The 26,583-nt window shown below is 40.4% G+C and overlaps 1 protein-coding gene and 1 pseudogene across 2 annotated transcripts in view; both read left to right on the top strand.

Moving 5' to 3' along the window:
- Positions 1 to 26,583, top strand: part of RASA3 (RAS p21 protein activator 3) — a 231,377-nt gene that overhangs the window by 155,916 nt on the left and 48,878 nt on the right. For both annotated transcript variants that reach the window (XM_077296562.1, XM_077296563.1), the window contains exons 6-10: positions 2,864 to 2,944; positions 10,137 to 10,209; positions 16,336 to 16,412; positions 17,017 to 17,121; positions 20,269 to 20,422. In XM_077296562.1, the coding sequence (XP_077152677.1) occupies positions 2,864 to 2,944; positions 10,137 to 10,209; positions 16,336 to 16,412; positions 17,017 to 17,121; positions 20,269 to 20,422 (490 nt within the window). The remainder of the gene's footprint in view (positions 1 to 2,863; positions 2,945 to 10,136; positions 10,210 to 16,335; positions 16,413 to 17,016; positions 17,122 to 20,268; positions 20,423 to 26,583) is intronic.
- LOC143817551 (ras-related protein Rab-35 pseudogene) lies at positions 271 to 1,067 on the top strand (annotated as a pseudogene).

Here is a 26,583-nt window from a genome sequence, read left to right as displayed (position 1 = left end):
TTAATGCAAAAATAGCTGCTGCTTGAGACTTGTACTCCACCACAAATGGTGGAACAAATTGTGATGGACCAGTTAATTCTCCCACTGCCAAAGCCGGGTCAATGCTGGGTTGCCCAGGGAGATCCCCATACTGGCTGGGTAAGATAGCCAAGGCTGGAGAGACCGCCTGACCAAAAGAAAGAGCGCGAGGGCCGGAAAGACCATCTGACCGAGAGAGAGAGCAATACTTAACCGTAGACTGGGTAGTGCCGGGCGCCAGTGGACACAGTCATGGCTGCCAACAACTACGATCATTTATTTAAGCTTCTGCTGATTGTAGACTCTGGAAGAGCAGTCTCCTCTTGAGATTCTCTAATAACTCCTTCTTTGAAAGCTACATAACAATCAGTCGACTTTAAGATTCGGACTTTTGTTCTGGATGGAGAACAGGTAAAATTTCAGATCTAGGAATCAGCTGGTCAGGAGAGGTTTTGGACTATCGACGTGTTACCAGAACACACAGACGGGGTCAATGTGGTTTATAAAGTGACCAGCCTAGAATCCTTTGGAAATGTGAAACGATGGCTTTACAAAACAACGCTAATGTTAATGTAATGTGCATAGTGCTTGTGGGTAATAAGAATGATGACCCGTCTCAAAAATGCATGAAGACTGCAGGCGCAAAGAGGTTCAGTGACCAGATGGGAGTCAGAATGTTTGAGACTGTTGCAAAGGCAAACCACAACATGGAGATGTTCTTCCTGATGATGCATCTGGTGCTGAGGATCAAGAAGCAGAACCAGGCCTGGTTGCGCCCCACCAAGGTGGTAACCATCATCAAGAGGAAGCTGTCCACATGTGAAAGAAACTACATCGTGGAAAAGGAATGCCTGTCCATCAAGTGGGCATTGGATGCTTTTAGATACTATTTGTTGGGACGGAGGTTTAGGTTGGTGTCCAATCATGCCACACTGAGGGGGATATGGAAGAAGGGGAACAGTGTCCGGCTGACATGGTACTTGGCTTTACAGGAGTTTCGTTTTTCAGGTCGACCAGAGTTGCCTGGAGCAACACAACTATACAGATAAGCCATTCTTTGATCGAATTTATATGTTTATCAGGCCTCCTCCCCAAGGGTAGGCCATGTGACCTATCTGTCCATGCTTTAAGGCTCCTGGTTTGCATAATGCTCGTTTTTTATTGTTTATGAGCTGTGTTATTTATCTTGTCCTATATGTGTACTGCCAGTGGGAAAGTTTAATATATAATTTTGTGTCTATCATATTTACTTCAATCTATTACAATCTGCATTGACGGTTTATTTCAGTGTGTATAATGGTGTGTCTGCTAATTCATTCTGTCATTTTTTCACACAAACCCCTACGCTCCTCCCCACCCTATATATTTATTATTCCCTCGCTTTATCTAATACCTTAATTTATGGTCATAAGGACTGACATTAGCAATTACAGGTCAGACTGGCCCTCTTTTTATGACTATATATATATCTTCACAATGGTTTTGGTAGGAACCTAGGGACAGCCAGCGCACGAGTGGGGGGCGCCATTTCTCGCCAACTTAGGGTGCCTACCTCTGCAAATAGATAGGTGTGCAGTAGGGCTTATACGCAACCCTTCCTTACGTCAGCTTAGGTATTGCAGGTTTGATCTTTGATATTTCTCTAGGTAATTTAGTTACACATTACCTTCACTATCCTAACAGATGAGGCTTTATATAGGGCTATAGTTGTCTTTTCTGTGTCTTATATTCTGACTGCATTTTCTTGTCAGATTAGGTCGACACTCGCATAGAGACAGTAAGGTACTATCAATTGCATCACTGTTGTGGACAGGGGAGTATAGTGAAAAATTCTTCATACATCGTGCTAGCCTACCCTCTGTTTTCACTAGCCCACTATGTATATATATAAACATACATATTTTGCACGTTGCACTTTTCACCTTATTTTGGGTCTATTTTTAAACTTATTAAAAATTATATTTTATAAGGGTTGATTGTCTGTAAGCCAGAAGGTGCCCAGCCAGCCTAGATCGGAGTTGTCATCAAGGTGGCTAGACTTGGTGATGTAGGACTCAGACAAAGGCTCCAGCATAGATGGCGCTGAGAGGTTTAACTGGTTCAGTTTTTAGGAAGAGCTGGGTAGCACAGGTCGTTCCATTCTCCTATCCAGGATTTGTAGCCCATTTAAAAGGCAGCTGAATTACCTCATTAGCTGTCTGAGTGATGCTGAATTAATCCATACCTTGCTTGTAAATATCCTTTTAACAGTTATAGAAATCTATTTTAGTTTCAACTCTTATTCAAATGAATCACAAGTGCAGCGAGGAGTGACCTTGCACTTGCCTCTATCCCTAGTCACTACCCACTACCTGCCTCATGTGTCTGAATGACAAGTCCATATTCTTTCAGATCTTACATGAGCACCGTCATAGCCTGAGGGGGGGCGCATGGGCAGATTGATAGTCCAGCTCTCACAACGTCATCAGGACCTTTACTATGCATGCGCCTCCCCAAGCAGTGACTGCGCTTTAGAGAGATCTTGTCAGTCAGAGACAGGAGGCAGACAGCTGGTGAGAAATATGGAGAGAAGCAAGTGCATTGTCCCACCCTGCTGCAATTGTAAATCATTCGTATGAGATTATAATGATTGTCTCTAAAACAGCTAAATGGATTTCTACAAGCATGACAGAGATTTATTCAGCCTTACGGAGCCTTTAGATAGATGTAATTTGTTTGGGGGTATGGAATCCTGATGATAGCTTCCTTTTTAAAGATATATTTGCTTTATCCTTTGTCTTTTTTTTCAGTATTCTGCTTTTGATATTGTGATATGATTTAGAAATCTATTTCTCTTTTTTCTTAGAGTTTTAGAATGCCGTGGCCTACCTATTGTAAATGGACAGTGCGATCCTTATGCAACTGTAACTTTGCTGGGGCCAACAAGGTAAGTGTTATGAGCGGTTGCTGTTCTTTGTTGTGGTGTAACCAATTAAAATTTGGGAAATTAAATGTGTAATATTAGTAATGTACTAAAGACACTATTAATTGCAGGACAAAGTGTATAAGGTTGATTTAAATACATAGTCAACGTTTTCATTCTAACAGGTACAGTGGGGAAAATAAGTACATTATTTTTTGGACAATAAGATGCACATAAGTTTTAGAGGGGGTGAAAATAGGAAAAACAAATTGAAGCAAAAAATGTGGTCATGACGCACTGTTATGGGAGGATGGATCTGCTTCTGACACTGCTACAGGGGTAATGTCCCCCAATTCTGTACTATCACCCATCCTGGTATACATATGTCCCCCATCCTGTTATACATGGCCCCCTCATCCCCATCCTGGTATGCATGGCTCCTATCAGAAAAAAACATAAAGAAAAAAACATAAACCATTCTACTTACCTTACCTGCGCTCCATTGCAGCGTCCTGTTCTGATGCCAGCAGCTGATTTATGCTTGTAAGCAGCGCATGGCAGTGACATCATGTGATGCTTACAAGCCAAGGACAGCTGCCAGAATACTCACTTCTCCCCATGCCCGGGACTATGAGCGTGTAGAGCAGTGAATGTTCATCTTCTTTAATAGCAGGCACACTGGTAGCCACAGCCGTCGGCTTCCTGCAGCCGCTGGGCGATCACGTGTGCCCGCTACTAAAGAGAATAAATATTCACTTTTCTCCACTCCCATGGGCATGGGGAGCAGTGAATATTCATTCTCTTTAATAAGGGACACAGGGATAGGCTGCTGCAGATGACTCCTGCCTGGAGAAAATAGTGTGTTTTATAGTCTGAAAAATACTGTATTTGATACAACTGAGAGAGACAGAATCTTAAAAAAGAAAAATCCAGAAAATCACATTGTATGATTTTGACATATTTAATTTCCATTTTCTTAGCATGAAATAATTATTTGATACAATTGAAAAACAGAGCTTAAAGGGAACCTATCACCCCGTTTTTTTCGGTATGAGATAAAAATACTGTTAAATAGGGCCTGAGCTGTGCATTACAATAGTGTAGTTTGTGGACCCCGATTCCCCACCTATGCTGCCGAAATACGTTACCAAAGTAGTCATTTTCGCCTGTCAATCAGGCTGGTCAGGTCGGATGGGCGTGGCTTCTTCCCCCAGATATTGCGTAGTTTTCCGTTGGTGGCGTAGTGGTGTGCGCATGTCCAAGGTCCCCAATCCTGCACGGGGGGGTGAAAATAGCAGCGATGTCCGTTATTCCATTGGTGGTCGGTGGGCGCGGCCATCTTCCTTTGGCCGCGCGTGCGCAGAAGCGGCGCTCTGCTGGCCGCGGCTTCAGGAAAATGGCCGCGGGATGCCGCGCGTGCGCAGATGGAGATCGCGGCGGCCATTTTCCTGAAGCCGCGGCCAGCAGAGCGCCGCTTCTGCGCACGCGCGGCCAAAGGAAGATGGCCGCGCCCACCGACCACCAATGGAATAACGGACATCGCTGCTATTTTCACCCCCCCGTGCAGGATTGGGGACGTTGGACATGCGCACACCACTACGCCACCAATGGAAAACTACGCAATATCTGGGGGAAGAAGCCACGCCCATCCGACCTGACCAGCCTGATTGACAGGCGAAAATGACTACTTTGGTAACGTATTTCGGCAGCATAGGTGGGGAATCGGGGTCCACAAACTACACTATTGTAATGCACAGCTCAGGCCATATTTAACAGTATTTTTATCTCATACCGAAAAAAACGGGGTGATAGGTTCCCTTTAATATTTGGTACAGAATCCTGTGTTTGCAATTACAGAGGTCAGATGTTTCCTGTAGTTCTTGATCAAGTTTGCACACACTGCAGCACCGTTTTTGACCCACTGCTCCATACAGATCTTCTACAGATCTTTTAGGTTTTGGGTCTGTCTCTGGACAACATTGCGTTTCAGCTCCCTCCAAAGATTTTCTATTTGGTTCAGGTCTGGAGACTGGCTAGGCCACTCCAGAATCTTGAAATGCTTCTTACGGACCCACTCCTTAGTTGCCCTGGCTGTGTGTTTCAGGTCATTGTCATGTTGGAAGATCCAGCCATGACCCATCTTCAATTCTCTTACTGAGGGAAGGAGGTTGTTGACCAGAATTGTCACGATACATGACCCCATCCATTCCTCCCTTCAATACAGTGCAGTCTTCGTGTATCCTCTGCAGAGAAGCATCCTCAAAGTATGATGTTTCCCCCATCATGCTTCACATTTGGGACGGTGTTCTTGAGGTTGTTTGTATTCCTCCTTCTTTTTCCTCCAAACACGGCTATTGGAGTTGATACCAAAATGTTTTATCTTTTGTTTAGTTTTATCTGTTTACAACAGGTGCAATTAATACGGGTAATGAGTGCAGAGTAGGAGGGCTTCTTAAATAAAAACTAACAGGTCTCTGAGATCAGGATTCTTTCTGGTTACTAGGTGATCAAATGCTTATTAAATGCAATTTAGTTGCAATTTAACTTTTTAAAAATCAAAATAATCATACAATGTGTTTTCTGGATTTCATTTTTAGATTCTGTCTCTCACAGGTGAAGTGTACCAACGATAAAAATGACAGACCTCTCCATTCTTTGTAGGTGGGAAAACTTGCAAAATTAGCAGTGTATTAATACTTATTTTCCCCACTGTACTACAAGACCGACACAATCTCTGTTTGTGTTGTAACCTGAGGACTAATTGCAAAAAATATTTCCTACAACACCTTCTGCTTTACTTTTCCAAAACTGTCATAGATTGTCTCAAGGAAAAATCTGCATTTACTGTAGTACAGATGTAGTGTTCTACTTGATCTAGAATATAATAATGGTGTAAAATCTGCACACAGCATGCTATATCGTTTACTTGTATGCTTTAGAGGACTGGCTTACCTATTCCATATATAAAAAGAGTAATTGTCCCATACAGATCTGTCTGTCTTGACTATTGAGGCAACTGTACATGGGTCTTTAAATGGTTGTCTCGCCTAGCTTACAGTAGATCTGTCTGATGTCAGATCTATGAGAATAGAATAGGTCTCTGAGATGTCATTGATCAAAACTGGCCAAATTGGTGGTGGTAATACTCTCATTTTTCAAGACTAGTTAAAAAGGAGTATATCATACTGTAAGAAAATGACCTCTTTAACTCAAGAATTTATGTTGATTGGGTTTTGCCTAACTTAGATCAGCTTATTGATCGTCTCATATATTTTGTTTACCTTGATCAGCTGCATATATTTTGTAATAGTTGTGTCTGTTATTGCAGCACAGTCCTATGCACTGAAAAGTAATTCAAAATGGTCTGCATTACCTATTTGAGGTTACAACCTGTCCTAGGAGGGCAAATATCAATCAGCCTGAAGAAACGTTGTTCAAGATATATTTCTGAGTTACTATATAGTTCCTGAGAGACTGAGCTAGGATAAATTATCTTCCATCTCAAGTTTACAATGGGGCACATAACAAAAACCCTGCTCTGCTCACACAGTCTCCTTGCTCTGCTGTTAACTGTCATGCTGATGGTTTACAGCAAAGCATGGAGACTCGCAGAGCTGAAAGGCTTTTTTTTTTGTTCCCTATGTGTCCCATTGTAAATCTGTTAGATTGAGTTACTATATAGTTCCTGTCAGGCTTATTCAGAGACTTATGTCTCCATCAACATTTCTTCAACCTGTGACCTGTCCTTCTGCATGCCTAGGACTGGTTGCCGCCTGAAATAGGTGATAGAGGCCATCTTGGATTGTTTCCGAGAGAACCTCTATTAAATGGGGCTAGACAGCAGCACTGGTCACAGCCACCATCATAAAAAATGCCGGCTAATCAATAAAAGAAAGTTTATATTTTTGATCATATCCTAAAGATGCATCGATATCAAAGTCTTGGAAAACTCATTCAAACGTATCTTTTTTTAAAAAAAAAATTGTTGATTTTGTCTAATTTCCCAAGCCATATTAAATTTCCTATGCCTTGTACTTCTACCTTAACACAGGTCCCATCCCTAACAATAGGTGATAAATGGTAATTTTAATAAATGAAAGCTGTACTAGGATTCTTTTCTATGCACAGCAAGACCAGTTTTTCTGTTAGATGACTTTGACGAAGCCTAGTGTACAGTGTTATGCCCAGTGCTGGGCGTCATGATTCAAAGAAGACTAAAATAAGAATATCTGTGTAGTACACCCTCAGGCCTCCACCAGACTCAATGGGTCCAATTTATGAAAGCTTTCTAAAAAGGAAGGAGTCTGTGTTCCTCATGGCAAAAAGTCACATCATAGCTTTTATTTCGTATAGTACTCTTGAAAAATGAATGTTGTACTGTGAATGGCTCCTATGAGCAACAAAGACCTTTTTCTTTTAGCTTGTTTTAACACACCTGCTCAGTGTTTGTTTTGCCTACATTTTTCCATTAATTTGCGCTTTTGTAACTTACAATAGCGCAAAAGCAATGATTTAAGCCTAAGGCTTTCGTATCATGTACTGCTATCTTCTAAGTACTCCGTTGGGCCTTCCACGTGAATTCCATCCAAGTCTAGAGCAGTATTTTCCTTAGAGTTCTCGTGTTGGATACACATTGCATCATGCCTTGGTATTCTCGAAGTCGCTGTAGGGCCTCGTTCAGATGAATTATTTAAACGTCTGACCAATGCAAGCCAAAATGGTAGTCCACATGGACCAATAGTTTGTACTTTAAAAATTACAGTGTGCACTACATTCATCTGTTTCCTGGAACAGACACGACTGTTATAAGTCAATGGGAGCGTAAAAAATATGTCAGATACAAGTTACCATCTGTAAGACATGCATTTTTCACAGATATATTACAATTCTAAAGAGAGCAAACTGTATTTGTCCTTAATTTATTAATTTCTTCAAGTAAAAAACTGATGACACGTGGATGAGCAAAATGGACATAAGGATTGCATACAGACCTTAAAAATGGAGACGTCTTCAGGTTTTTTTTTCTGGGGGTCAAAAACGATTTTGCATGCAATAGTGTGAATTCAGCCAAAGGCTGGAGTCAGATGAGTGTGTAAAAAATTGTCCGATTTTCATCCAGAAACCTCGGAACGTTGTCATCTGCATTCTATTTGCGTTTCTGCATTTTGCGTCCGTGTGTCAACATTTTAAGATATACATCATCCTCAAATTGCTGCTAAGCTTTCAAAAATATTTAGAATTGAGAGTCCTCAGTGGTTGATACCTTTTTAATGGCTAACTGATAAGATGGTAACAAATTGCAAGCTTTCGAGACAACACAGGTCTCTTCATCACCTCTAAATATTTTTCTATCTACTGGCTAACACGGTACCAAGATATATATCTTTCCTGTGCTAAGCTTTCAGTTATTTTACCATCCTAACAAAAAAGGCATTTAAAGGATAATGTAAAGTTAACATGTGGTAAATGTTCCTTATTAATGATTTTGTGTGGTATAAGTAGTTTAGTGGCATAAAATTCTTAAGTTCAAAAACTTAGTTTTTCAATGTTTTTGTGAGGTTTTCAAAAATTAACACAAATTACCGTATATACGGTACTTGAGTATAAGCTGACCCGAATATGAGCCGAGGCACCTAATTTTACCACAAAAAAATGGGAAAACTTATTGATTCTATTATAAACCTGGTATACATTGTCCCCTCATCACCATCCTGGTATGCATGGCCCCCTCATCCCCATCCTGGTATACATGGCTTCTCATCCCTATCCTGGTATGCATAGCCCCCTCATCCCTATCCTGGTTTGCATGGCCCCCTTATGCCTATCCTGGTATGCATGGCCTCCTCATCCCTATCCTGGTATGCATGGCCCCCTTATGCCTATCCTGGTATGCATGGCCCCTTCATCCCTATCCTGGTTTGCATGGCCCCCTTATGCCTATCCTGGTGTGCATGACCACCTCATCCCTATCCTGGTATGCATGGCCTCATGCCCATGCTGGTGTGCATTGCCACCTCATCCCTGTGAAGTGGAGGGCAGCAAGTATTAATTTCTCTTTAGTAGCCGGCACAGTAGCAGCAGCCACCATCTTCCTGCAGCTGCCAGCCTTTCACATGTACCGCTACTAAAGAGAATGAATATTCACTGTTTGCCACGCCCATGGGCGTGGAGGGCACTGAATATTCATTCCCTTAAGTAGCTGGCACACATGATTGCGCGGCCGCTGCAAGATGTCGGCAGCTGCGACTACTGTGCCCGTTATGAAAGATAAATGAATACTCATTTCTCTTTAGCAGTGAGCACAGGCTTTAGCCACAGCAGCCAGCTCCTGCCTCTTGTGAAACGCTGCCCCACCGCTGCCGCTCCCCCTTCATCTTGTGGGAACCTGACTCGCGTTTAAGCCGAGGGGAGCTTTTTCGGCATAAAAATGTGCTGAAAAACTTTGCTTATACTCGAGTATATACTGTGCATCCACTTAAATGTACTACCATCATTAAGGACAATGGGTCATGATGAAAAAAAAACATTCTGAGAGTCATTGAAATATGTGGAAGAATTATTACCATATAAAGTGACACATCAGTTTTGAAAAATTTGCCTGATAAGGGAGGTGAAAACCTGCAATGGGGTAATAACCCATCTGTAAAAATCAGATGCTGAACAAATGACCTGCATGAGATCCAATTATTTTTTTTCTGTGCCTCTATAGATTTGTATCGGTGAGGCTAATTTCAAGATACAAAAGATAATAATGCATGGTGCAATTTTTTTTTCCCATGCAGTTGCTCTGTCCCTGTGAAAAAAATTGTCATCTGAACAGCACCGTTGAATTACATTGGTTAGTGTGGTGTTCAATTTTCACTTGGACACCACATGTTCATGTGAACCTGACCTAAGGATAATATCCAGGACAAAGATTTATAAAAGCCTGACAGTATAGGATACGTCTGTACCCTGTAGGTGGAATTACACATGACCGCATCCAGTTTATTTCTTAGAAGGCTGACCTTAGGTACTGTAATTTGACTGACACTTGGTGTTTACTCTGTCGGCAGTCTGCTAGTACGTCCAGCATTTATCAGAACACAACCCTTAATGATTTTAGTGTAGACGTTCTGTCAGTTGGTTAATAATCTGTTACGGTTTTGTTGCCACCTGTCAGATGCCAAAATCAATAATCATTTTCTTTCTTCTTTGATTTTCTCACCTTTTACAGAACGGAGTCAAAGAAAACTAAAGTCAGAAAGAAGACGAACAACCCGCAGTTTGATGAAGTGTTTTATTTTGAGGTTGGTATTTGTGTGGACGTGGTGATGGGATGAAATCTCATAAGCTCAGATGTTTTGGACGCTCACACGTGTGCCCTGCCAACTGTCATCTCTTGAAATGTGAAACATTCAGTGTGCCCAGCTGAACTCCGCAGACATGGTCAGAAGCGTTTGGAGCTGCTTCATGTTTATCCCCAGGGATAGGCTGCCACAGTGTCCCTGAAGGTCTCCCTCCATTCTACTTTTTTTTTTTTTTCCTTTACTTCATTTAAACCTCTTTATTCTAATTTTTTAGGGGATTTTAAAGAGATTTTCCACAAGTATAGTTAATTTTAATCAACAGTTTAATCAAAAGATCTTTGAGTAATAATAAATTCCACAATTGGATGTGTTTAAAAAAAAAAATGTTCCAGTGCTGAGATAATGAGATAATCTTATAAATGTGTGCCTGCTGGGTAATGGCTGTGTCTAACTGTACCTGGGCAGGAGAGGAAGCAAAAGCGAGTATACAGATATTACAGCCAGAGATAGCAGCTGATTTTTTTTTCCTTTGAGGCAAAAAATTGCTTAAAAACAGGCAGTGAAATGTTTTGCCTCACAAATAGAATCTGTGATCTCATGCTGTCCTGTCTGTATACTCTTTAGCTTTCTCACCTTCCAATAGAGGATTGTTTTTTCTTTCCTGTAAATCAGCACTAAGGGGTATTAGGGTGTACTTGATTGACTTGGTTCGCCTTGACCAGGGTTGCACACTTTTAGTTTTTTTTGTTTGTTTTTAAATACCAAGGGCCACACTGTCATACTGGACCAATCCCAAGGACTGCAAAAAAAAAAAAAAACTGGAACATCCATAAGTGCATCACCGGAACCATCATCAGTACACGAATGCATCACTAAGCTTAGTACAGTGATCAATTGCAATATCAGGTCAATCCCCACCTTATACATTTGTATTGCATGAACCTACAGCTCCCAGTATGTCTTTAACAATGGTAAGCAGATACTAGAAGTTGTTGTTACCAGCCATCATCAGACTGCAGACTATACAGAAACAATAGTATTCATGAGATGCAGGCAGTAGCACAATTAAACATTTACATCCAGGTGCCTTACAGGTGACGTCGTCTTATTCCTTTTGTCTCCATGCATTACTGATGCCATGATGAGTGAGATCTCTTTCCCACTACGTCTCTGCAGAAATCTCTCTTACAATCTTTTGCAGCACATTATGAAGTGGTGCCCTTAAAAATAAGTGTCATTATAATGCCTCATGAATTTAAATATCACCTTTCTGTGCCCCTGATTACATATTTGCCCCTCACTGTGCATGTTGCACAAAATATGACCCCCACACTGTCTCTTATGATACAATGCCTCCACACTGTTCCCCTTTATAAAATATAACCACCACTCCGTCCTCCCTTATGAACTTTAACTGACTTCACACTCTTTCCTCACAATGTCCCCATTTTCGGTGTCCTTCCACTCTACCACTTCTCCAAAATGTCCAATTCATGGTCCCAGTTCTCCATACTGTCTGAGGCTCCATGCTCCCACCTCTCAGTACTTTCCCCCCGCCCCATACTTCCAAGTGTGTATAATGCACCCCACCTCCACACTTTCTTTCCCTTTGCACACCACCCCCACCATATTGTGCCCTCACACTAAAACCCCCATCTACAATAAAAGTCCATATAAACTTCAGCTCCGCAGAGTACTTACTTACCCTGATCTCTTTGGCGGACCAGTGATGGCAGCAGCATGGTGAGTTCAGAAGTGTAATGAAGGGTGGGGAACCGATGAGCACTATTCTGCTACTGTCTTAATACTCATGTCTTAGAATATATTTGCATCTGAAAGACCCAAATACAATCAAATGCAGAGAGGAGTGAACCGGCCTTCCATCGGTTATCCGAGCTGGCTGCAAGCAGCCCGTGTCCCTCACGTTATGCTGGTCAGGCTTTGATAAATGGATTTTTGATACAGGTCACAGATGATTGGTCACTCTAGGTGGTCTGACTTGATGCTCTCCGTACAATCGACTAAATAAAAATGCCACTTTGCTGGCACACCATTTAAATGTTTACATGGTACCCAACCTCCATCCCATTCACCTGAATGGGATTAGGCTGTTGTGAGCTGCAGTATCTGGCACAGCCACAAGTACCGAGAGTCCAGCTCTCACCAATCAGGTTATTTATTACAGTCTCATAAAAACTTTGTAGTCTCTCTTATGTTAGTTTGTCACTGCCTTGGACCCTACGCTGCTTGGAGAAACTTAGTCTGTTTTTTGGCCATGTTGTAAGGGATTATGCATAAATATCAGATGGGAAGGACTGGGATTCCAAGTAGTGGAATTTATAATGTATTTTGAAGTGACCCACAATGTGAAAACTGTAAAGGTGGACAGTTGGTCATGTCACTACATAGTTTTGTTTAGCATTGGTTTCTATCGATGTGCAGTTGCCTTGGGCTCTACTCGTACTAGCGCTGTGGATTTCCTCTTCAACAAAGGCATGACAAATCCATTTTTAAATGTATTTGTCATAGAAATATTAGGATCCAAGGGGTAGCTTTTCCCCTTGCGGAGAGTGAAACGTTAAGCATGCGAGATGAGACTTTTAAGCTACAATGCTCCTCTGGGAAATATGCAAATTGTCTCTTCAGAGAGGAAGAGGACTAGAACTCTAGAGCCACCTATAGGAGGTAACAATCCAAAAAGTCAATGTCGACCCTTTAATGAGCCTTGTCACATGACTTGGGATAAAAGCCAAAATCATAGTCTTAATGGAAATAATAAAACCCATAAAATATCCAGGATAAAGAGCTGACAATCTAAACGTAATTTGGTAATTGAAGCACATGTTTAACATATGGTATAGTGAGGAAATTATGTATAGCCAAGAAGTGACAAAACTAATTAAAACTCCCTTTGAGGCTGGGACTACCTGCTGTGACCTGACTAATTAAAATAGGATATCTATTGTGGGAAGAAGTCAGGAAAACTGAGATTTGTAAATTCTAGAGGAAAGGAAGTGAAAATCTAACACCTATTAGAGGTAACTCTTCTTCTCTTCAGAGGAAACTATATGTCTGCAACTAGCTGTTTCGGTGCTGATGATGATGATCTGATATTGATAGGATATACATTTTCAACTTAAAGACTATTAGGAGGAGAATATGCATATTTTTTTATAACTGTGACATGCCAATCAGCCCCAAATTAATAGTGGCTAGATAGCTGACAACAGCCATTCCATGTTTTTTATGTATGAAAAGGTAAAATCACGATAAAAACATATAACGGCAATATCGAATGCCTGTGATCGTCAGGAGTGAAGATAACATGATTGTTGAGAATCTCATAATTTTCTGAATCTGAGGCCTCATCCCATGACCAGCCCTGTTAATAGTAGTCAAGGGGAGGTGTGTGGGTTCAACTTAGGTGCTGATAAAAAGATGAGGCAAATTATGATCCGTGTTCAATGCCGAATGATAATTTGCCATGTACGCATGATCCACGTTAATCAGATATTTTTCAATCAGATTGCCTCCTTCCACTAAGCTCTGAAGTAATTGCAGTGACAGGTTTAGTTATTTTCTTTTGTTTATCCTTTTATTTTATGTAATTGTATACCCTGTATTGTTTTGTCCCTTTAGTAAAATATTTTGTATATTTTTTAAAATGCTGCCTATCGTTCTGGATTTAAATATGAAATGAACGGTAATAGTTCTGTTCCTTTTGTTCTGTGAACCGCACACTTGAAAGCCATACGCTACCTGAAACCAGGCATCCAATCGGCCTATAAACGATTGGTGGTGGCAGCGTGTAGTTACTTTTGTTGTTATGGTGATGGCAGTGATCATATGGGGTGTATAAACATATATTTCATGCTTTGCAAACTGAAGTGTATATATCATACCCTCACTGTTCCTTCTCCAATAACTGGCCTATCAGTGGAAACAGCCTGCTGCCTCCACTAATCGTTGGTCAATTGTGTAATTGTTCTGACAATAGGGCTGTTCATGACAAAAAGAAAATAGCGTGGTTGGTTCGTAGTGACTCCCCCTGACTGTGATCTTTGGCAGTATTCAATTCACTATAGTTTTTCTGATACCAAGAATAGCTCTAAAGACTATGCTATTCTAAAGGATCAGTCCTTGGACAACAGTTATTCCATGTGTCCTAGTAGAATGTATTGTGGAATGGATAAGCCAAACCTCAAACTCCTTTGTTTTTCCACACTCCATCTCTGAATCCAACTCCTCATGGTTCAAGTGTTGTGTAATAATTTTCCGGAGTTACCTGATAAACAGAACAGTAGTTAATCAGTAACAAACAAGGTATTTAATGCATGCTCTTACAATATTAGTAGGATCTAATATTTATCATTTACGGTAATAATTTTTATTTTAAAGGCGTTATTGGAGCCAGTACATTTGTTCCCGCTTTGACTTGTCCCAAACTAAGAGCTCATACAGATGTTTATGCAAATCGTTCCAAGTATGACCCGCTAATGCATGGACTGGCCACAGATTTCGCGACCCCAAAGTGACAGCTTCATGTTTTTCTGTGAGGCTGTTCTCAGGTCAAGATAACTGTGGCCAGTATGTGCATTACAGTCATAGATCCATGGACATCTGCATGAGCCCTAATTCTTACTCCGCAGTCCAGGTACTAGAGCATGTGAGTTAATAAGAGTCACCTACTTGCCCCCTCTCAAACACTTAGGACCATGGATCACCACTACAAACATCTATTTTTTCATACTTTTTTCTTTTTTTTAAATAACCTTTTACATTAGTATTACATATTATAGGTGCCCGTTAGTTTCAGTGGGCAATATGTATTGGGTCCTTTACCCTCCCAAACTTGTCTATCACTTGATGTTTTTCTCTAACTTCAAATATTGAAGTGGAAGATGAACTTACTCATAACAGCCTTCTTATTAGATTTGCAAAAACAAGAAAAGGATCTGGCCCACACCTACCACACCCATGAAAAAGAAATTATCAACTGTGGTTAGATTTTTTTATATCTTTAACTAGAAAACCTTGTTGTGGTTCTGCTTTAAGGTGTGTCAGTTTGTTCAGCATCTTTGATAATTCATGTAGCACTTTTACTTCCTTACTTGGGCTGTAAAAGTGAGTAGTAATTCGCAACGGTAATACACCTCAGTTTTGTGGGTTTTCTTGTTTGTTTTTTTGTGCTAACTTTAGTCTGTGTGCTAGATCCGAAAGCGTCATCCTTTTCTGGTCCATATGCTTTTACAGCCGTATATCATCAGTTTTGCTAGTATGAAAAAAAAAATTAAGAAAGTCTCTAAGAAATTTTCTAGCAATCAGTAAAAAAAAAAAAAAAAATACATCACAAGGATTCAACTTGGATGGTATCTGTGTGCCGTCCATTTTTTTTATTTTTTTATTTTTTTTTTACCAAACAATACACTAGAATGAGCCAGTTTGGGCACACATTGGACCAATATAGGACAGGTCTCCATTTAATTTTTAAATCTTTTGTCCAAAGCTATAAAAAATGAGTCTATGTGCTGTCTGCTTAAAAAAAAAAAAAAAAGTGACAGCAAGCATACGTGAAAAACTGATTAGTAAATGCACCCTAATCCAATTAGAGAAACCCTCCACCTCAGAATAAATGCATAACGCAAATTTCAAACACTCTCCTTTTTTATTTTTTCTGGTTCAGTCCCTCTGATCCTCAGTCCTTTCGGCATGGCTGCCTGCATGTATGTTCTGAAGCCTGAGGCATCCCTTTACTATTCTGAGATGGATCAGTCCAGGGTTGGGGGTATCTCAAACTCTTTCTATCTACACTAAGAGTCATTTTAAATCATTCACCTATGCAGAGGGGACACCATGATGTAAATCTGTTGGACCCCAATATAGTCAATCAAATGAAATTTATTTAGTTGTTTTTTTTAGGTAGAACAAAGTGTATCGGACCTTTCTTTGTTGGAAGCAGTATATCTGCACCTGGTATTATAGCAAGTATTAGTAATAAGAAGTATAGTATGATTTTGTTCCATTCTCATAATTTAATTATCGGAATTATATCACGTAAGTCACTATTGTTCTGGACATGTTGAGACACATTTGACTTGTCATTTTTTTTCCTCTTTTCATATTCAGGTGACAAAGCCCAGTAGTTACAACAAAAAATCCCACTTTGAAATAGAAGAGGATGATGTAGACAAAATGGAGATAAGGTAGATGTGTCCCATCATCTAACTCAAATTATGAAGTGTATGAATGTGCTGTGTAAATTAAATATGTCCTAAAGGGTTTTTATCTTGTTAATTTTGTTCGCACCCTTCCAGGTAAAGGTTTGTTGGGTTTGCATGAAGTTTTTTTTTTTGTTTATTTTATTTTAGACGTAAGCTATATTGCCTGATCATGTTCTAGACATTCTAATTCATGTGTTGTCATTTATCTGCATATCATAATAAACCTTAGCACTTTATTATTTTACAACATTCATAGAGCGTAGAAAGGCTTGGAAACTACTGTCATTAAGTCATTGAACCTTGATATCGTGTCTTCCCCTCTGTCTATGACTGAGCTGGCAGCTGAGGAAATCTATCTGCAAGAGGTGATGTCAAAGACTGGAAGCTAGCCAGGGTTCAGTCTGAGACTTAGTCAGAGAATTTGTATGCACTGCTAGTAGATGAAGTGGCAGCGTTGTTCATTGTTCGTATGGTCCTATGTACATTAGATTCTATTCTATAGGATCTAATTTTGCGTTCACTGTTTGTTTTTATTCCAATATTTATTATTACGTTATTTTCATATAACCTGTGTTATCCTCTGCAGAGTTGACCTATGGAATGCTAGTAATCTAAAGTTTGGAGACGAGTTTCTTGGAGAACTTAAAATTCCACTGAAGGTCCTACGACAATCCAGCTGCTACGAAGCATGGTATGTAGTTCATAGCTTAATTTTTGTTAAGAATTTTTGGACCAGTCCAAAAGGTCTGATTCATCTTCCTTTGCCGAGTTTACACCCATGTGGTTCTTCCGGCATTCCCTACATATTAGATCAGTGGATGGTGCTGAAAATGACAGGTTCCATCATTTTGAAATGAGAGCTTTTAATGCACTATAATCATGGTAAATGAAGTAAGCGTTATATGGCTTTTTCATTACACTTTTAAAAGCTCTGCTAGTTTTTTTTTTTTTTGTTAAAGCCAAATTCCAGTCTCCAAGAATTTCACCTATCCATTGGATAGGTGACAAGTTGTTACATCGGAATGCACCTTGCCGCTGGGATCCCCGCAATCTGTAAAACGGTGGAGTCACACTTTCCATTTCTCTGTCTTTCCTCGTCGCAAGACTGAAGCTAGAAGTTGAATATACAAATGCACATGGCCTACAACTTCAAGACTTAATGTGGCCCAAAACTTTTCTGAGACTTTTTTAATATTCTCCTAAATTATACTAAAGGGTAATAGCACATTCATCTGGAGAATGGTGCTCATAGGTGAACTTTTTAAATGCCCTGTTGCCAGGTTCTCTTGCTCATGTTAAAACCTATTTCCTTGTGAAATATTTGGTCATTTATAGGATCACACTTCGATTAAAAAGTGTGATGGTCACATTTGACGAAAACAATACCATCTATGCATAGCGGACAATAATAGTAGTTTTTCATCATCTGATGGAATAAAAGGTGAATGGAGATAGTGTGCAATGCTTATTTGATAGTGTATAGTCATGTCTGGATCTGTTTGTGTAAAGCAGCACACACTAAACCCATGTGAAGATTCTCTCTATCCTTTCCAATAAACCTTTTCCAGTAGTTATGTGCCTTCCCTCCTGGGCATGCTTAGTATATCCAATATCTCAATATTTCATTGACTCAGCTGTTTCTCGCATGTTCATGCTTGTGCATTCACTACCGCAATCCTAGAGGAGGACACATCAGTGTGAGACGCCAACATTCCTGTTTCTGGGGGATGGACACTCTATAATACTGTGAATAAACCTCTTTATTGGGGTGAAGCAGTTTCCAAAATCTAAACCAACTAGTGAATAATGTCTGCTGCAGTGTCTGCAGATTATGTCATTGTCACTTTGTCAGAGATTGTCATTGGGTGTAGCCATTGTACCATAAAGATGGCTTAAATTGGTAATGGTAATTTAATTAAATATGATTGACATAATGGAACTACAATATAAAGCATGACATTTAATATAGTGTATATTCTTTTTTGCGGCTAGAAGGTTTATACTGCATCAGTAACTCATGGTTTATGCCATGCATTAAGTCAGTAATACATGTAAGGTAGTTGCTAGTGGATATTTAACCTTGACACCATCTGCTTGACTGAACATGCATGGTCATTTCAATGGGGGCACCTTATGTTCTTAGAGCGCAAAAAGGATCAAACATAGTGAAATCCGACATACATGATCCTTATTTTTCCTGACATCTGCAGTTATGGAGTCAGGAAGCCCTTATACGTATAACATAGTCAGGAGATCCACCGAATTTATATGACTTACCGGTCAAAAGTTTGGACACACCTGCTCATACAATGGTTTTTCTTGTTCTTATTGGAATGTGCACATTATAGATTCACACTTAAGGCAGCAATGCCACAAAGGGACACACATGAAAATAAGGAGCAAAAAAACGTTTGGGAAAAAAAAAGATCTGGATGTGTTAAATCTTTGATTCCTCAAAGTACCCTTTTTTCCACACCCATGACCTTCTCTCAAACAGCTTCATCAGTCTGTTACCCATAATGGCTTGAAATGAACATTAAAACCATCAATCGCAATAAAGAAACTGGTTTTCGTGAGGACTACCCAAGGATAGAAAGACCAAGAATTGTCATAAATGACGCACAGAAATCAAGTAGTAAGTACATCTCAACATCAACTGACCAGAAGAAACTGTGAGAAGCAAGCCTTTATAGGTGAATTGCTGCAAAGAAGCTGCTACTGAGGAACGGCAAACAAGCATTAGAGATTTGTTTGGGCCAAGCAAAACAAAAACTAGACATTATATCAGTTGGCATCTGTACTGTGTTCTCATGAGCCAAAATTTTAGATATTTGGTACCAACCACTATGTTTTTGTGACACCTAGAAAAGGTGAGCAGATGGTTTCTACCTGTGTGGTGCCTACTGTAAAAGATGGCATGGAAGGTATGATGCTATGGGGGCTCTTGCTGCAGGCAATTTATTCCAAATTCATGACCCACTTATCCAGCGTGGTTGTTGTGCAACAACCTATCCCATCTCATCTGGCTCTCACTTAGTAAAATCACCATTTGTGTTGCAACAGGACAATGACCTAAAACGCACCTCCAGGCTGTGTAAGGGCTATGTGATGTGACCAAGAGTGAGAGGGATGCAATGTAGTGTCAGATGCCACCGCCTTTACCATCACCCTTATCTAAACTTATTTGCGATGGTTTGGGATGAGTTGAATAGCACCATTGGAAATCCATTCCTTGTGGCTACTTGATGAAGCTGTTTTAGAGAATGCCAAGTGTGTGTAAAGCTACCATTAGGGTAAAAGAGGGGTAGGTGGAGGAATCTATGATTTAATAAATTTGAGGGTATTTTAAACATGTGTTTCTTTCCTACTTCTTCCCACTTGTGTTCCATCTTGATTTTGCTGCCTTCAGTTTGAATCTACAGTGGGCGTATTTCAATAATAACAAGAAAACCCATTGCATTAGCAAGTGTGTCCAAACTTTTGATTGTATGTGTATGTCCCTCTTTACTGAATGATGAGGGCTTGACTTCTGAGATTGCTACTAATCACTGGAAGGGAAAGGGTTGCATTGCCCTGTGGAGCAGTAAGCTCCGTACAGATTTTTACTGAGTATAAAACCTATTCTTGCTATTGTAACACAGCCCCATACTCTTTAATATGGCCATGCTACAGTTCTCTGTCCAAGGGACCTTTACCCTACAATGATTAATAAGGTTGGAATACCAAGTGAGACGCCATCATTTGCAAGGTATTAAATATTATAATGTATTCATTTTAATGTGTGTGTAATATACAGTATATATCTCATGGAAATGTAATAGCTGATTTTCTTTGTCAGGTACTTGCTTCAGCCCAGGGATAATGGCAAATCGGGCAAGCCTGAGGATCTCGGCTCACTAAGGCTCAATGTAGTTTACACTGAAGATCACGTCTTTTCCAGCGAGTACTACAATGACCTCAGGGACCACTTATTAAAATCTGGAGATGTTGAGGTCAGTTAAAGGGAGTGTATTTCATGCTTGCCTATTTAATAAGATGTATGTATGTAGTCACAAGTTCCATTTGCCAATCCAGTATTGTGTATAAATAGTACAGCAAGGTGCCCTTGCTTTATGACTGCTGAAATGAATGGGAGTAAAGTCAAAGAGAAATGTCGTAATTATTACTGCTTCTGTAAAATATGTATTCCCACTCAACACCATGGATTGATGGGGATATGTAGTTTTAAATGGAAACCTGTCAAAAATTTTAGGATGACCAAACAAATTGCGTCAAACCATGACCGCATATGGATTTTCTATTAGTAAGAATGTTTGCACTGATTCCAGGCACTGGTCCTGATTATTCCTCTCCTAACTCCATCACCATGTGCTTTAATGACACCTGTTTAGCCCTTCTTATAACAGAGACCTAGCAGCACTGAATAGTTGCCAATCAAGTTCATGGGGGTAGAGCTATGTGGGTAATAAAACAAAGGATAAGTGCACTATCTGGGAATCAACCTGCCCACTGTGAATCTCCGTCTTCATTTATTTAAATGAAACGTCAGATTTCTCACTGATGTGTAATAATTATATGGTCAGGAAGCTATGTATGGACTTGGCTTTTTCTACATAAAACAACTATGTGATTAGTTTGGTGACCCTTTAAGGTGGCATATACTTTGGCTAGTTAAGCCAAAAGCAATTCCTCAAGATCACCACCCCCCATACCCATGCACGCTTGGCTGAGCATGTTCTCAATAGGCCAATGGGAATACGTCACTGCAAGAACATCTCTGGATTCTTATCTCCTCTGAGAACAAAGGACCAACCAAGTTGAAATCTAATAAGGGTACTGTCACACAGTGCAATTTTGATCGCTGCGACGGCACGATTCGTGACGTTCTAGTGATATCGTTACGATCTCGCAGTGTCTGACACGCTACTGCGATCAGGGACCCTGCTGAGAATCGTACGTCGTAGCAGATCGTTTGAAACTTTCTTTCGTCGCTGGATCTCCCGCTGTCATCGCTGGATCGTTGTGTGTGACAGCGATCCAGCGATGCGTTCGCTGGTAACCAGGGTAAACATCGGGTTACTAAGCGCAGGGCCGCGCTTAGTAACCCGATGTTTACCGTGGTTACCAGCGTAAAAGTAAAAAAAAAAAAAACCGTACATACTCACCATCTGATGTCCGTCAGGTCCCTTGCCGTCCGCTTCCCGCTCTGACTGTCTGCCGGCCGGAAAGTGAGAGCAGATCACAGCGGTGACGTCACTGCTGTGCTGTGCTCTCACTGTACGGCGGCACTCAGTCAGAGCGGGAAGCAGACGGCAAGGGACCTGACGGACATCAGATGGTGAGTATGTACGGTTTGTTTTTTTTTACTTTTACGCTGGTAACCACGGTAAACATCGGGTTACTAAGCGCGGCCCTGCGCTTAATAACCCGATGTTTACCCTGGTTACCCGGGGACTTCGGCATCGCTCCAGCGCCGTGATTGCAAAGTGTGACCGCAGTCTACGACACTGGAGCGATAATCATACGACGCTGCAACGTCACGAATCGTGCCGTCGTAGCGATCAAAATTGCATTGTGTGACAGTACCCTTAGGTAAGTCTGAGCCTGAGTCCGAGTTGGAAAACCTCCATGCACATTAGATGTTCGGATAATGTCATCTGCTTCAGTTGGCGGTCATCTAATGTGTATAGCCCTGTTAAGCAATCATGCCTGATCTTGACCTTCAGCAGTACAATTTGAACCTCTAAAACAAAATAAGAAGAATCTGATTTGAATAAAATGTCATATTCTAATGGTACATTCCAGTTTAGAAGCAAGATTCTAACATTTTAAGAGAATTTGTACCTCCTTATGGAAATAAAGCCACCTTGTTTGCAAAGATTGTAGTTGGCAAAAGCAGTGTATCAATTATATGAAAGATTTTACCACAAATTTTATGATGTTAGGTGTAACAGATATTTCCTCCTGAAGGTAAAAGTGGTGGATGTTACTGCTCCTTCTGCAACCCCTAGTTTGAAAAATAGTTCTTGTGGTTTTCTGTGTGATTGAATCTTGTGGTGAGCAGAAAAACTAACATGTTCACACTTTAATTTGACACACCCAGGCCTTCCTTCCTTGGCAAAAAAGGAAAGCCTCAACTATTAGACCTTATGACTTTTTTCTTTTAAACCGAACATTTTTTCATAAGCGATTCTCTACACTGTTCATGAAATGATACACACTAAAAATTGATAAAAAAAAAAACGCAGAGAGCAATAGGCCTTACCCAAGTTATATAGTGGGGGAACAATTGTATTATGGCCACCTAATAATGCAAAAATACCAGCTGCAGCCACATCTGGGAGCATATGTGAGGGATAACCATGGGAAGTGGATTTAATCTGCGCCGCTGAATTCTAATAAGGATCCAAAAACCAAGAATGAAGAAAAATGGTTCAACGCGTTTTAAGGTCAATCTGACTCCTTCCTCAGGACAATGACATGAGGCATCAGATTGACTTTGATAAGCTTTGACAATAAATCATTTTTCTTCATTCCTGCAAATTTGGATCCTTATTGGAATTCAGCAGCACAGATTAAATCCACTTCCCATGGTTACATATGAAAGCTTGGCCTCTTAAAACCTCACTGGACAACACATTTCAGGTCATCTGCTTTTAGGCCCACACACTCTAGCAGGCAGACCCTTGACTTCACGAAAGATTGTTTTTCAATTTTCATATTTGCCATTTCATTATGTTGGAGCTGTTAGTCTAGGTATTTAGCCATGTATTGGGCCCGATTCATCAAAGTTTTTACAGTATTCTATTGTAAAAGCTTTGATAAGCCACATATTTTTGGCGCAACTTAAGGCTGACCAAAAAATGTAGCTGATTTTGGCATTCTCACAGCAATTTTGTCCAGCTCTGAAAAAAAGCTGGCATGGGGGCTTGGCATTGTTTTTTATACACAGATTTCATTTAAGCATTAAAACAAGCAGAGAATGAGTTTTTGTGGTTTAACAAGGTAATGGCGCAGACAGAGAAACGCCACTAAAGCATATATTCTAGAAAAACTTCCTTCCCGATCTCACATGTGGCAATCATGACTAGTTCCATAGAGCAAGGTCTCATCATAGAATCTAGTACTTAGACTCTAATATTTTATTTATCAAGGAAAGCCTCCAGGTCCTCCTTAATTTTTTTTTTTTTAATTATTATTATTTATTGTTATAGCGCCATTTATTCCATGGCGCTTTACATGTGAGGAGGGGTATGCATAATAAAAGCAAGTACAATATTCTTAGACAATACAAGTCATAACTGGTACAGGAGGAGAGAGGACCCTGCCCGCGAAGGCTCACAATCTACAAGGGATGGGTGAGAATACAGTAGGAGAGGGTAGAGCTGGTCATCCAGCGGTTTTATTCAATTGATCATCACAACATCCTGTAGCAGAGAGTTCCATAGCTTCACTGCTCTTACAGTAAAGCCTGCCTGAAGTCTGAAAGCCATGGACCTCACCAAACACTGGGTTTTCTTCTTTCTGATGCTTTACCTGGCCTATACTGCAGCTGACTTCAGTTGGTGCTTGCTTGCTAATGAGAAGCCCTCTAAAGGACAAACACAGGACCCTATGACTTTGGATTGTGGCTTTGGAAATAACTGAATTAACTATAACTACATCACTATGGCTGCCAGTAATATGCTTAGTAAGCAGGCATTTAATCAAATCTGCATTTTCAGTTTCCAGTCTCATCCTCTACTGTTACTTGATTTATTTATTTTTTTATCTTTGTGGTTGGGAAAAACCTGAATAAGCTATTGTATACAACTTGTTTTCATGAGTGATTTATGTCCCAGACAGGTTTATGAGACTTTGTGTATGAGACCTGCAACAGCATTCAATGAGTGGTTATTTTTCATGTTGGACTTGAGACTTCTACCATTTGATATATGCCTTAGACTTTCTTAAAAGATTTTACAGAAGTAGGGATGACGGCGTATTTAAGTAGTAATTATACTTTGGTTGATTTTTTATAAATCCATTATACATGTAGAGATAAACTTTTGTTTAATATCTTATTAGGGCTCATGCGGACTATCATACTTTCAACAAAACATTGGATCGCAGTCGGGCCAATGTTATTCTATGGGCCCGGGCACTTGGCCAATTTTTTTTTTTTCCTCTGACCGAGTCTGTCCGAGGTAAAAATCACAGCATGCACTACTTGCATCTGTAAATTGGATCGTACTCGGCCATGCAAGGCAATGAGTCTGTGGAAAAAAATTGGACCGCACTCAGATAATTTTCATGGTGTAACAGAATGGAGAATTTTTTTTCCCCCATCTTCTCATCCGAGAAAATCGTATCACACCACGATCATACTCTGATCACAGTGTGATTAGCATAATCGGACCGATTTTTCTTGGATAAGAGAAAATACGATGGTGTTGCCCTAGCCTTAAAGGGAACCAATCAGCAGGCACCATGTTATAGAGCAGGGGGAGCTGAGTGAATTGATATATAGATTTGTGAGAAAAGATGCAGTATAACTTGTTTTTAGTCATTTAATTTTTTGCTTTTTCTGGGATTTCGGTCCAGTGGGCAGACCGATCAATGATTGACAGCTTTCTTTGTATAAGCATGCATACAGAGATAGCTGTCGGTCACTGATAGGACCACCCACTGGGGTTTAAATTATTAAAACATAGGTGTAGAGATACAGGGTCAGTGGTTGCTCTCGTCCGCTGGCCCGGCTGTCTTTAGAAATACTGCATGGACCAGGGCTCATGCCACTGAACGCCTGCTCTCGCTTCCTGCAGGTAGAATACTAATCTGACAACACAAGGTGAGGGTATACAGTGTGGCAATCATTTATTGAACCACCAACACACAATAGCATACAGAACAGTCCTAGTAATTACCCAAGATGGTGTAAAATGCAGTCTCACCCTTCCGACGACTCGCCGGGATTAGAGCTGTTTCCAGGGCAGAGTACCCCCACAAGTTGCTTCCCTGCTTTTGGCCTGCTCCCACATGGAGAAGGTAGTGACAAGCTTAGGAAGATGACAGTTCATTGATGTACGAGGCCAGGTGACTTGATTGTCCCAACCTGGATTCTCTAAATGTCTTTGAGGGCTCAGTAATTGTCCATGAAGCAGCTCAAGCTGCTTAAATCTTTCTACAAATCTGTCTGTAAAACTGCTAAAAATGATTGTCACGCAATAGCTAATAATACTGTCACTCCTCATATATGCTCATGACGGCTTATTCTGAAAAGTCACCTGAAACTGGCAGCAGATCATGTTAGTACAATTGGTCACGCAGAGTGTAGCCTGTCATATTGTATCAAGACTGTTAATGACCTGGTTGGCAAACCATTTTGCATAGAACTTCCTTCTCTTCTCTCGTCCTTTATATAAATAGGGTTATCAGTCCGTTATAGTAATGGAGGTTTTTGCATCATGGGTTTCTTTGCCCATAGCTGCCTCATGACATAGTAGTGCGTCACTGAATTAAAAATAAAGTGAACCATTATTTAATCTGAATTTTGACAGAAAAATGCTCGTGATTGCTGTCAAAATTTTATGTTTCTCCGAATACGTTGCATGATGGTAATAGCAAAAATATTAGGTTGCTATCTACTGGTTAATTTTTGAGCCGGAACTGGTAGGTCACAAAGCTGTTGTGTTGCTGTCTTCTACACAGAAATGGTAAACTATCCACTCAGTGACTGTCACCATCTTTGTCCATTTTCAGGCTCATTGGCTAATAATGCCGTTGATCACTGATCTGCACTTTATCAAAGAGCAAGGGAAAGAATAGGGACATTACAGTCATGTGTGAAGATGAAGAGGTTACTCGAAGAGGTGTGGTACTGCTGTGGGGGGCAATGGAGCATCTGATAAGGGCATGCCAAAAAATTAGCAGTTCTCTTTGCAGAGCACATGTACCTGTCCCTAGTAGACCACCTTAGGCCATATTCACATGTCTGTTTATCTTTTCCATTTAGAATAGACACATTTAATAGATAACACATATTAGTATCCTGTGCACTCCTGTTTCAAACGGAAGCTGAGGGGCCCTACTGCTCTATAAGGAGTCCATCTGGTTTCCATTTCTTTATTTTTAGAAACGAAAAAAAAAATTCTGCATGCAGCACTTTTTCTTC

Source organism: Ranitomeya variabilis, chromosome 3, assembly GCF_051348905.1.
Source record: "Ranitomeya variabilis isolate aRanVar5 chromosome 3, aRanVar5.hap1, whole genome shotgun sequence".
Taxonomy (NCBI): Eukaryota; Metazoa; Chordata; class Amphibia; order Anura; family Dendrobatidae; genus Ranitomeya; species Ranitomeya variabilis.
This window is presented reverse-complemented; position numbering and strand designations above follow the sequence as displayed.